The 14,395-nt window shown below is 35.9% G+C and overlaps 1 protein-coding gene across 1 annotated transcript in view; it reads right to left on the minus strand.

The window, feature by feature from the left end:
* Positions 1-1,235: 1,235 nt before the first annotated feature.
* LOC121853830 (KH domain-containing, RNA-binding, signal transduction-associated protein 2-like) overlaps positions 1,236-14,395 on the minus strand; it is a 167,473-nt gene continuing 154,313 nt past the window's right edge. The window contains exons 6-7 of the mRNA XM_042348206.1: positions 8,958-9,028; positions 1,236-3,950 (exon numbers count right to left, since the gene is read on the minus strand). Of these exons, the coding sequence (XP_042204140.1) occupies positions 3,850-3,950; positions 8,958-9,028 (172 nt within the window). The 3' untranslated portion in view covers positions 1,236-3,849. The remainder of the gene's footprint in view (positions 3,951-8,957; positions 9,029-14,395) is intronic.

The raw sequence follows: 14,395 nt of genomic DNA on the forward strand, positions 1-14,395 counted from the left end.
GAATTAATATTAAAACTCAAAATCTATAAAAAAATCACTATAGTGTAGAAATTAAAAAAAAATTAGACCAAAAATGTGATCAGGAAAGTACAAACAACCGCGAGGACCAAAGGTTAAAGTCACTAGTTTTAATGTGTATGGACGACCTCTCTCTCTCTCTTCGTTAAACTAGATTAGGGAAATCGTTGGTAACTAGAAAATTATTTTTATATATTTTTATATACTATATGTCATTGGTTAAGTGCAATTATCTCTGTGCAATAAAAATAGGAAGGCAGATTAAAAAAAAAAAATATTGGGTGAATGTTAGCCTAGGAAGACGATTTAATTTTCTGAATATACGTCAGAGCTTAAGGTCAGTGATTCTTATGGACCTTTGATAAATTTTATAATCACAGCGAAAAAGGAGAAAATTTATTGGGTGGCAGAATGAAGTTGATAGGTAAGAGAAGAACTATATCTTATGGGTGGGGGAAAATACTAAGGTGGCGGTATAGCTCAAGGTCAGAGTTCTCTTGCGTGTTTGTGAAAAAAAAGATACCTTAATTTATGAACTCATCATTAATAAACTTGATCAGTAGGTTAGGTTAAGTTAGATAAGGTGTCGACCCGGAAAAGCAAATTTATATATGAGAATTCACCACCAACGATCAGATTCACAATTCTGAGTCAGGGGTCATCGTCAGAACGTAACCGAAATTCAACATTTTAAAGTTGATAGTTCATTAAACTTTTTTTGGTAAGTTGAGTGTATGAAGCAAAGAAAAGCAACTTTACTTTGAATAACTAAAATTTAAATTTTAGGATCTCAAGTTCAAATATTAATTAAATTGTTAAAAAAAAACACACGACACCAATTTTGATAAGCCTGGAAGTATAATAACTAACATTTCCTAATCAATCAACCCAGTTTACTTTTTGGTGACCTGTAATTTTCACCCTTGACCTATTGATTCCAGAACTAATCCATTTTTTGTCGACCAGCACCCAACCTACTTAACCTAACACCAACCTACCTTTCAGGTTTTTTAAAGTCATGAAACCTGTTTTGAGATACTTTGTTTATATTTACACATACATACATATGAACATACAAAAGGATAGCAATAACCCTTCGCCCTCTGGGTAGGGATTAGATATGTGAAAAAAATAGTAAGCGGTAAATGATACTTACATGATATACATTAAGAAGTTGAGTAGATGGAAAGCAAGGATAAAGAAGGATAAACGATACGTACAGTATTTTGGATTTATTACAAAGACACAGTTACAGCCGTTGCCTACTATAATGCTGAATGATGATAATCAAAAAGAAGCAACTGCTATGGATGAAATTTTGTAAATGCAAAACAAACAGCACAACATATTAGACAAACTACAGCAGTTCCGAACCACCAATAAGATGCCAGAGCTTCAAAGCCCCTTACAGCTCTACGAGCTTACAGTACAATATACCACAACAAAATTGTCTTGGACAGCACCTGGTCAGTAGTTACATAGTGCAGTGCCATAAGTTTACACCATAGCACGTCTGAAATACCGAGCATTTGCTACTAATACCTTCTTGGCATCATATGTTGAGAATTTAACTTAAAACAACAACAGGGTTTGACGCTCTGGCCACTGACTATAAAGGAACTTGCCTGAGTTGGGCTGCGACATGTTGCCAGACATGTCTGCATAGTTTATTAATCCGCAGAGTTATAATAAATGGACATATTAATCAGTAGATAATTATCTTATTTTAGTATTTAACTCAGATGAGTTTTAAGTATTTCATTAATTAGAATAAACGACAGACATTTCACCCATCTCAGTTAAGCTCACAATCTCCCCAGTAATGAGGAAATGACATGACCTTACTCTTAAGCTAAGATTTCAAAATATTTGTTTACAAGCTGTGACAGAGCAGCAATTGTCCTAAATTGGTTCATGATGTGGGTTTTAGAGCAATTAATGACCTGTTCATCACTTTTCTTACAGCTAAGGAATTAAACTTATTATAATAATAATAATATTTTCCTAATGACATTACTGTTCCCTAATTTGAATTATTTTACATGTTTTCTTACAATAGGAAGCTTGTTTCATGAGATTATTTGACAAGATTGTTTAAATTTTTACAGTTTTAGTTTATAATGTGTCTTTTTCAATTTTAAAATAATAATTCTTAATAAAAAAGCGTTTAACAAATATATATATTTTTTAAGGAAGGCTGAGCAATTTTTGCCAAAATTTAGACAATTTCCATATTAAGTACCGTGCAGGACAACTAAAATAACAAACGTACAGTAGGAGGTTTCAGGGTTCGAAATTGCTGAGTTTCTTTCTGATTCACAAATAACATCACAAAATACATACCTGCTGATGACTGCTTTCCTAACACTCGCTGGGAGACGCGTCCCGAGCGCACCAGGCCGGGGCCACCCAAAACCACCACCACCACAGCCACCAGCATGATCCACCACACACAAAACATTGATACAACCAAACGCTTACTTTACACAACATCTCGTATTATAAACCACAGTTCAAAATCATTAAGAAAAGGAAAAGTGTTTCGGGCTTTAGTAGGAGAAATACGTGGCCCAGAACAATGGGTTGAGTAGGTGAGGTGGAGTGTGTGTGGGTGGTGGGGGCCCTGGAGGCCGCCCGGACGCACACCTCAGCCTACACTAAGACAAAGGAAGATAGAAACACGTGCCTGGATGTGATCAAATCAGCTGATTATGGAGTTAGACACAGGGTACAAAAAACGGTTTCTATTTCACACTGCACACTGTTGTTCGGCAGCTGCTGTTTGATTCGTATTTTTCTGTAATAGATTGTACTCTAGTTATATATATATATATATATATATATATATATATATATATATATATATATATATATATATATATATATATATATATATATATATATATATATATATATATTTCGCATTACAGCTTCATAGTAAAAAGGAAAGAGAAGCTCATATACTTTTTTGTATTACAAAGAAGGGAGCACTGAATGAGTTTTTGATTGTGTAAACACTGCACCACTCCAGTGACGGCACTGCCCGCTTGCCTCACCACACTCGCTGACACACACATCTCGTGGACACTACGTACAGCTTGTCAGCACAGGAAACACTAATCCAGAGAAACACTTGGATGCACGGAACGGAAGTCACCGCTCCTCTACTCTAACAAGAGTGGGTTTCATCTATACTAATACACCATATAAGGATTGACAATATAGTCGGTTAAGCTGATTTGATCACATTCTATACAATATATCTTTTTATCAAAATAATTGTTACATTCTATGAACATCTCATGATGGTATAATCAGAGCTTAAAATGACGTTGAACTAACGAACTAACATTTGTCTACACTTCACAGAAGATTCTCTGTTACCAATTGTTGGTTGGACATTTATTGAATGATAGTCTTAACATTTACCAGTGAGGAGGGTCAGAATTATGGGACAAATTATTTAGGGGAATATGTACTTAGACTCGACAATACCAACTTTCATTGCACGATTTTAAGAACTTTTACATATTTGTACTTATAGTATTAAAATATTACCAAGGATGTCAGAAGTAACAGGTTTAAGTTATGTTTAGGGGACTAGCGTATTGAGTATTATTGAGATACATAAGCAAACTCAAAAAAGGTATTATAGTGTAACTTTAATGTAGGTTGACTAGTACAGGTGCAACTTCGTCAAAGTAAATTATGACTGAGGATGGTGCATTCGGCGCTCAGTTAGACGCGGTGGGCGCTATTCGACGGTGTTATGGAGATTCTAGACGGGCAAAATTGGACCTTATGCAGACTCATGACGGGCAAAATTGGACCTTATTTAGGCCTGGCATAAGGCGAAGTTCTGCACCTTGCCCGTTCCATGGCAGAGGGCAGAGTCTGCTTGTAGGCCAACCAGCGCCCGGCCCCCGCCCCGTCTGAGGAAGGACACAGTGTTGAGTTAACGAGAGCAGAGCATTGTGGGGACACACCTGTGCTGCCCAGTGCAGCCACCCACACTTGGTTTATCTCATTAATAAATGCAGTGTTACACTTAACTAACTCTTCTGTGATCTTTTTGACTTGTATCAAAAATATTTCACTAGGTGTTGGACTGGTTGGTGATAACCTCACGCGAGTATTCTTGTAAAAAATGTCTATTATTGTTTTGTTACGGTCTTTGACCACAATAATTATTACTGCCGCTCTAACTGATAAAAGTTTTGCTATGATATGTGTTATTAACATGACAGCAACAATACATTTTCTAGAAAATCTAAATTAGTCATTATGATCAAATTGCACAACTGCTGCTACAATCAGCATTTCTGTGGGCTTATGATATCACTGCTATCTTTGGACGTAAGAAAGGCACTGCATGAGTAACAGCTGTTCAGATACATTAATTCCATAAGTTGATGAAAAACGTGTTGATTTTTATCAGTTTTATTGCAATAATACGCAACCAATGTATTAACGTGTTACCTTTTGTGTACATTTTGTGAATTTTCTGATGCCTCAGCGAAAATAAGTTCAATGTGATGTGCCCCTCCTCCCATGTATAGTGGGTTAATGCCTCGACACAGGTGAACTTGATGCCAATGACATAACCCAATCTACATGCACACATCACTGCTCGTGGAAGCCCAGCAAGTTGGTCACATTGGTCAGCTGCTGTTTGGTTTACGTAAGGTATTATCTGTAATCAAATTTAAGTTTTTCTCCCAAATATATGTTTAAAGTGTTTATATATCTGTTAAGGCTTTACGCTGAGATGAAAAAAAATCTATGTATTGGAACAGCTTCTATCCACAGAAAGTCCTCATTATTTCAGCCAAAATCCTGTTTAAAAGCTTTGCTACCATGGTAGTTATCCCAGACACCTTAGTACAGGCTAATTTTCTTATTATATTTGCTCTTATTTTCGTTAAGAGCAACATGTGTTGTTACTGCACTTCACTTCCTTCTACCGTAAGTGCTGTTACTATGTATAACAACTAAGGAATTACTATTATTACAACAGCAGTTAGTAATACTGAAGTTGCAAATTCAGTTTCAACAAAGAACACAGCATCAGATTATCAAATTATGCGAAGCACTTTGCAGCATCGTCAACCATTAATAGAAGATGTTGCAAATCTGATAGTGCCCATATGAAGGCGCAATTGTTGTCTTTTTAACAGTGAGTCCAACCACGAGAAAATTCTCCCAATTGAAACATAGGACAAAAATATTTATGTCAATCATTCAAGTACGTGATGATATTATCTTTACACGAACCAAAAATTTGTCAATAAGATCACAGAAGGAGGAACAAGTTTGTGCAGGTTTGTGTCCACCCAAAATGCTGTACTCAAGTGGATATTATATAAATATTATTATTTTAAATATTATTGTTATTATTATTTTTATGTTTATTAATATTATTATTAGCATCTCTCATAATTATTAACGACAAAATACTTCTTCTTAGAAATAAAAAATAACTATTTATTATATGTTTAACATCGGCATCAACACTTGGGTTATATCTTTAAATTACAAGAATATATGATTGATTATACTCTTTAATCATCTCTGATTGATTTAGTATATCACATTAAATGAGATAAGATGAAGTTTTAGGTAACACAAGTGGTTAATAAAACACATGAGAGCTAGTGTGTGGATATGAGGCAAACTAGGAGGAAGAAGCGTAAAGGAGTGTTACATCTCTCTACCATCACCTTCTGGAGTCACTCTTCAGAGTTCGCAATTTTTTCTTTTACTCAGAAAGCATTAGTTGGCTTTTGATATTTGTTTTTTCTTATTCCTGTAATATAAACTCAAATAGTTTTCTTGATCAAAACAAATTGTTGTATCTTGGATAAAAAGCCGCAAAACATGATGTGTATATATTGTATAATTTTGTAATAATGGTGATTAATTGGATTTAATTACTCAGCTAAATCGTTACTCTCAAGGGTTGTGTAGCGAGCGAGGCTTTCATCACAAGAGCTTCTCTAAGACACTCGCCTCATTATTTCTTTTTACTCCATTACACAAGAATTATAAGTTAGTTGCTTTTGCGAATATCATTTAACTAGAATTAATTGTGCCTGTCAATCCTGGTTTAAAACTTAATAATATTGAATTCACCTCTGAAGAGTTACTCAGAAGTGTGATATCAGTGGTTTAGGTCTGTTGTCTTATTGGTCCTGCATGGAGGGTAGTCAGCCCTGAATTTAGTTTTAGATTTAGAGGTGGAATAAGTAAACGAATGTGACTGGAGACTTTGTGTGCAATAAATCTCCTGTTTATGAGTCCACCAACACGAAAGGAAACTATAGGACCAAACCTAGAGACAATCCTTAATAGGGGTATGTCTGGTACACTGCCAAGGTATAACTTGTAACGTATAACACCAAGAAGATATGCCAATAAGAAATATACATTTTTTATTATACAATATCATGATTATACTGCAGAGTTGATGAAGATGTGTACGTTGTTTCATCTACATGATAAGTGAACATCTGTATAAATAATATAATAAGGATTATTTCTTGATAACTTAATTAAAATACTAAAAGTTTCTTACTTTTTACACACACAGATATATATATGTATATGTATATACATATATATATATATATATATATATATATATATATATATATATATATATATATATATATATATATATATATATATATATATATATATATATATATATATATATATATATATATATATATATATATATATATATATATATATATATATATATATATATATATATATATATATATATATATATATATATATTGTGTGGGTCATATAAAGCATGTATAATCTCTACATTCGAGACATTTTGATGGGGGGGGAGATTACAAAAACTTTGAAAATCAATGTCTAAATTTAATATTGCAAAAATAAATAATAATGCCTTCAGAAATAGTACAGATAAAAACAGTTATGGGAGACTACAGAAATATATGAGTCTCAACATAGATTTTCTCGCCTTTTGGGCTAACTTACAGTAAAGTGATCATCTCGCTCACCCCAGCTGGTAAATGATTTCTATGAAGTTAGCAAGAGTGATATTTAAAGCTAATACGGTATTAAAATATATTTAAGATGAGATGCACTATCAACAGTGATATTACTATATGGGAAACCTTGTCGGGGCGACAGGCTTGTAAGCGTGTGAGTATAATAATGCAAAACTTTGGCACTCAGTGAACTGCAATTAGCAATTAGTAATTGGCTTAACTGCCTGTAAGAAGAGAGTCCGACCAAAAGTTTGGATCTAAAAGGCTTGATGGCAGAAAGTCTGGCGCCAACAAGTTTGATTCCTCTGAGTTTGACGTCAACACCATTGTTGTTAGCAAGTTTGACTCCAGTGACTCTAACAATTTTGTCTCATTAAGTTTGGCGCCAGTAAGACTAACTCCTGTACCTTCTTGTTGCCAGCGTTATTATGAATAAAATAACAAATGGTTAAATCGTATTTCACACGGGCCCAATACCCGGGATGGCTCTCGCTGAAGCTATGAACATCATGTTTTCAGCACAGTTTGAGAAAAGGTATTTATAAAATTGTAAACACTGGGTTTTTGGGACATAACTTTTTGTAACCATTATTAATTTCATCTGCAGCAACATCTTGCATCACAGATTTGCCTTAATAACATTTTATGGATAATTATACATATGTTATTATCTGTACTTGGACGGAATTTATTCTTTATATATAAACAAAACAGGAGTTATACTTTATATCTTCGTAAAGTAAGATTTATACATTTTCATACAACCTTAATTTAAAAAAAAAGAATGTTAAGAGTACAACTTGTTGCTACTGATTCCAATTTCTTCTATTTTCTTACTGTGGGAGTGCTGGGCCCGGCTGAGGGGGCCTGCTGGTCGTGGCTCCTATCACTGGTAGGGGGATGACTGCTGGTGCAGGGTAAACACACCAACCATAGACTTGTGATATCAGCTTACACTTACCATATGTACTGAAGATGATTCACTCAAGACATGTATCATTGTACTGACCAAGATTATATATATATATATATATATATATATATATATATATATATATATATATATATATATATATATATATATATATATATATATAAAGTATGTAAGGATATTCGGAACACACAGGCCAAAGGAAAATCTCCTATACGGCCTCTATTAAATAAGAGAAATTTTGCTTCTTAATCAGTATTCTGTATCTTTTTTTTTTACAGAATTCAATAATGCATTTTTTTCGTTATTCAGCGGTCGGCGAATATTTGGATACAAGTACAATGTATGGGATAATAAATTTCAAGCTGTTCCTCTGAAACAATTTTGAAATTATATATTGGTCCATCTCTCAAAAAAAAAAGACCTCCCCAGTCATTGATAATGTGAACTCGGATTTTGATTGGATAGACAGTATGGCTGAAGTATCACAGTCAGACCAGACTGACTGTAGGGAGCACCAAGGTTGGACAAATCTCTGGCTTGAGTGTTACATGTTCTAGCAACGCTGGAGCATGAATGTTTAAGGTGAACGTGTGTGTGCGTGTAAGTGATCCAACTGTCAGCCACAGGTAGAATCCCCCCTCCCCCCCTCCGCCCTCCCGCTGATGACCTATGATGGTGTTAAAGGTAGAGGCGGGACCAGGGGTTACTCCCTCGTCACCTCAGGAACGACGTGTCATCTCCCTCGTTTCCGTTAAGAATGGTTCCAGGGGTAGAGAAGATGAGTGACAAGTTAATCTGTGAAAATAACTTGGCCGTAGAATAACTTATCCTTTGGGCTTACATTATTACGCCATAACCCACGCTACTCTGGGGGAGAGACAGCTGTATTCCCCTGCCTGTTGGTGGTGTGTAGTCTGAGGGTGGGTGACTTAAGCCCGTGATAACTCATTCCGACTGTGATAGCCCAGACTACTTACCATAAGCCTCACCATTGTAAACTTCGGCAAAGTCTTCGGGTCCATAGTCAGCATAGTCCTCGTAGGGAAATCTGCAGGAAGAGCTAATTTTTATGTACAGGAATATAAGAGCTCGCGGCACAAGAACTGTAAATATAGAAGTTTCATGGTGATTAAAAGTTCATTATACCTATTAATATTGATGATTGTCATTTGTTACCTATAGTCATACTGCCAAAGTGATGACAGATTCACCGGCACATTTTGCTTTAGATATTGCCATTATATATATATATATATATATATATATATATATATATATATATATATATATATATATATATATATATATATATATATATATATATATATATATTCCGGTATGTCTAAAGTAGATTTTATTTGGCAGTTAGCTATGAAAAATATGCAAAAAGTTTTCATATTGAATGTAAATTAGTATCTTCTGCGAAAGTGAATGGGCCCATAGGCTAATAACCTGCACTCATCGCCTTTCACTTCCTCAACTGTACAGTCATGCACCTATTTAGCAGTGGGGTCGACTGGGGACACACCACCCAGTTAACTGTCGTGGGGTTCGAACCGAAGACCGTTGGGTTGGGAGGCGAATGCATTTTATCACTTTAAGTAAGGTTTAGTCACAACCAAATATCGAACAATACACCGTGTTGAAATTAACATAAGAGCCGTATGTACACTTATAGCCCTACGAGACCTAATTATTGTCAGAGTGAACAAATGTTAGAAGCGACGAGAGAAATATTACACTTGTATATTTTACTGCGTGGCGTATAAACTAAGAGACAGACAGGTTACGGTTGTCCCTAATGATACTATCGAGGGAGGACCGCAGGGAGGTCAGGAGGTTAATTTCACTTCTCTCTAACAGTGGCCTCTTTCGTACACGACACAACTGCGTATCCTTGTCACATATACTGTGTATCTTATACGACTCTTAAAACCACATGAACAAGCTGTTACCTTTTTTCACTCTTTTTCACCTTCCCTTTACGTTGTTTTTATTCCTTCTGACCCCAATTTAGTACTGTATTACTTCACCCCTAATGAGATGCTAAAGAAACTGTACTTGGGAATGGGACATGATGTAGGCGGGGTCACTGAATGTCTTTAGCAAATAATAAAAAAAAGTTCACACACACGCACACACACACACACACACACACACACACACACACACACACACACACACACACACACACACACACACACACACACACACACACACACACACACACACAAATGATGATTAACTCAGTTTCATGAAGAAAAGATGTTATCGATAGTTAAATGTGCAATTATATGATTCAGAGGCGTGACCCATAAGGCAATATTGTGACCAGTAGTTTATTATTATTCAGCTGTGGCGCAATATGAGTTCACTCCATACCTGTGTGCTTATTTTTATGAGATAATGAGGTATTTCATGGTTGTAGTAGATAAAGGGTGACCAAAACCTGTCTAATCAGCTAAATGTATTAATGAAATAATAGTTAATTTGTTATGCAAATATTGTTGCCGATAGTGAATGATGCAAATTGTGTGTTGATTTACATATCAATGTATGGAAATGCCTTTCAGTTACGACAATTAGGTCAATTGTATTCATGAAATAACTGGCAAAAATGGCTAAAGGCTTGGTTAACGTAATCACAGTGGCAGAATATTTTCCAAACTGAAGAAATGTGTCAGTATTGTAAAAATTTAAATAAACCAAAGTTATGTTCAGATAATGACTGTAGTCCTGTGTGTTCCGTTTCATACACGGGATGACTTTTATGACCTTGCTGAGGTGACAAGTAAAGATGAAGGTCAACATAAATCTTGCACAGTTAAAAATCTACAGTAGCCTACACCTGTCCACAGTCTGTATTATGTGTAATGCAGGTCCATCGGTTGTTGCTGCTCACTGAATGGTAATCTTCAACGTGAAGAACAGAGCGAAATCCTGTAATACACACACACACACACACACACACACACACACACACACACACACACACACACACACTCCCCCGCCCACCTCGCGCAGTCTGCCACTACAACAAAATGCAGCCCATAAGAGCCCGCACTGATAGATATAAGAATAGCACCATCCCATCTATTGTTAAAATAATAAACAACTCCTGATTTATGTACTGTACAGCCCTGTGATTATATTGAACGTATATTATTATGTCTAAATCACATGTAAGCTTTGTATATTTTCAGCCACTGGCTGCAACTCTATTAATAAACCGTTTATTATTGTTATTATTATTATTATTATTATTATTATTATTATTATTATCATTATTATCACACACACACACACACCCACCATCTGTGAGGGAATTACTACACCATGTTAGGTCCCTCATAACACCATCTGCGAGGGAATTACTACACCACGTCAAGCCCCTCATAACACCATCTGTGAGGGAACTACTACACCACGCGATGCCCCTCATAACACCATCTGTGAGGGAGTTACTACACTACATGTCTGCTATTCAACACCTCAGCTCACATGATCTACGTGACCTCCACTGTAAACATTAATCTGTATGTTCACTGTATGTTCCATTACCTTTCTCTAATGAAGGCTTTTGTTAAACCACCAATGTATGTAATGTCATTTATGTCCAATATATATTTTCAGCCTTCGGGCTGCAGAACTTTTTCAATAAACCGTTAATTATTATTATTATTTACACACACACACACACACACACACACACACACACACACACACACACACACACACACACACACACACACACACAGTACTATGGAAGAAAATTTGTCAGGTATAATGCTGTTACCTTTGATTGCAGCGCAACAGAGTACGTCAATGAATTACACGAAATTAATGAGTGCTAATATTTTACACAAAATGCTTTTTATATGACTAATGAAAGCTGAATACATAATGTCCAGTATTTCATTAATTATGTATAACTTTTGTATGATAGTAACACGCTTATTTCGATCCATAGTATACTGTTGAGGGTAAGGGGTGTTATTATTATTTGTTCTTTATTATCACACCAGTATATTCACAAGACAATGTAAATTGATATTACACACGAGCTATGAAGAAAATCATAATTTTCTTTACTTCCAACATTTTTTTCTTAATTAATCTATCAAGTTTTAATGACCTCTGTTGTTCTACATCCATCAGATTATGTCAGTGTAAGTATTTTAGTCAGGGGACATTAAGCTCTAACACCTGACCATGTATCTTTTAGACATGTTGACCTGAGATTTACCCCCAACAAAACAACGATTTAATATATTGTTCCAAGTTTAAGAGCAACACCAGGAGAATAAAGGTCGATTAACCATGATCAAGTAGCCAAAATTAATGCTCTTTAAGTGTCCAGTTTTACCCAGTGTTCGGATGAGGCAAATACCGTGCTTCCTTCTACAGTACCTCGGTATATACAGTACGTAAATCACAAACCATCACTCGATTTACTGTTCTCTCTTCTCCCTACTCCACGACAGTCTGTAGAGCTGCTCATCTATATGTAAAAGAGGTAAATTCAGCTTTGTGCGTCATTAATCATTTATCAGACAGAATCTAATGCAGCGATTTATCATGCATGACAGCCAATAATTCTCAGGCCAAGAGCGGTATCGTTATCGCAACAAACTAACGATTATTGCGATGCAGTTAGCTCGGGAAAATAGCTACTTGAAGCAAAGATGATTGATATGCTTTTAACTATTTACCAGAATATTGAAGATCTTACACCAAATCATCTACATTAGCATATACACTATATCAACTACAGTATTATCTACACTAAATTCACTAAACTATCATCTACATACATTAACAACATTATTATCAACTCCATCTTTCTCACTATCATTGTTAGGTTGGCGTCTTCCTACCCTCTACCAGTCTGGGGTGTTGACGGTGAAGGAAATATTATGGTACTCTATGGCTTCAGCAAGTCTCTCCTCCCCCTCCCCATATACTTTTTTGGGGGAGCCAAATCTAAACAGTAACACCGAGCTGCTCACCCATGGGTTCCCCTAGTATGCAGGCAAAGTTTCAGTTCTTTAAGTTTCATGGTTTTGGAGCTAAGGCGATGACACACACACACACACACACACACACACATACACACACACACACACACACACACACACACACACACACACACACACACACACACACACTCCTTATCCATTATATTTTTTGCGTTAATTCCATCTCCCAGTTCTTGATTAAATTTACGGTTGATTACGTTTTTAGTTCTTAATACTTTTATTATTAGTAGATATCCAATACAGAATGAATCATACACTTCACTATATTACCTTTACGATGACACTCAGGAAAGTTAAGAATTATAGCGGCGTCGGTCTAACCCTGAGATCAGTATACGAGGCCTGGAAGTCCTCCACATGAACCAATATTCTCGTAAACTAAAGATTTATTGTGAGTCTGATCTACCCCCACATGTGGTATAGCGGCTTCATTACCCCGCCGAAGTGACTCCAGGGGGAGATATGGTTAGCGTGTTTCTCCTTGTGATAATTTCTTGTTTAATTAGACTACCTTCCGAATATTAACTATGCAAGGTGACTGGGTGGAATGGTGGAGGGAAAACTAATAGCTTCGCCAACGCCGACAAGATAGTTAACTTAGCTGTACAAAGGACTAACAACACTGTAGGTTGCATGAAGTTTACTGGAAGGAATGTTGCAGCCCACAGATGGAACGCGATTGTGACATATAAGATATAGATAATCTCAAATAGAAAAAAAAAATACAACTGTAATTATTTTCCTTGTTTTCGAAGGAGTGGAGGTGGGGGTAGGAGAAGGCATACACACTTTGAGAAAATATAAACGATTTAAAATAATGGAAAAGGGATAATTTGGAACTGCCTAAACAATTAATTATAAAGAACTTGGAAGGAGGTCTGAGCCTGTGTACGTATATAAGGCAAGTTGACATCAGTTGTTAAGGCGAAGGGAAGGTGCGTCTCAGTGAGGTGTGATGGTGTATTGTGTATCGAGAGACGACATCAAAGTTGAAACAGATAGTCACTGGCGACGCTTCAGAGAGAGGAGGTGGTGCAGTAGGGACGCTGTTAATTACTATAACGTATTTAGACGCCAGGGTTATGGAAGTAAGGGAAGACAAATTAAAAGGGGGTTAATGGATTAGAATTTAGGATATAAATGGTAAGTCGATGAGAAATATAGGGACGAGTAATAGGGAGATGAGAGATAATGAGGAGAAAGTTAGAAATATGACAAATAAGATGAGAAACAATGAGGAGGTGAAAAGTAAGGATGATACAAGAAATAATAAGAGAATAAGTGAAGGGTAAAAGTGAAAAGCGAGAGGAGACACGACTCAGAATATCGACTAAACTAGATTAAGAGCAGTTGGTTACTGAGTCAGTGTGATAATT

The sequence above is a fragment of the Homarus americanus genome, unplaced genomic scaffold (assembly GCF_018991925.1).
Source record: "Homarus americanus isolate GMGI-L3 unplaced genomic scaffold, GMGI_Hamer_2.0 scaffold18703, whole genome shotgun sequence".
Taxonomy (NCBI): Eukaryota; Metazoa; Arthropoda; class Malacostraca; order Decapoda; family Nephropidae; genus Homarus; species Homarus americanus.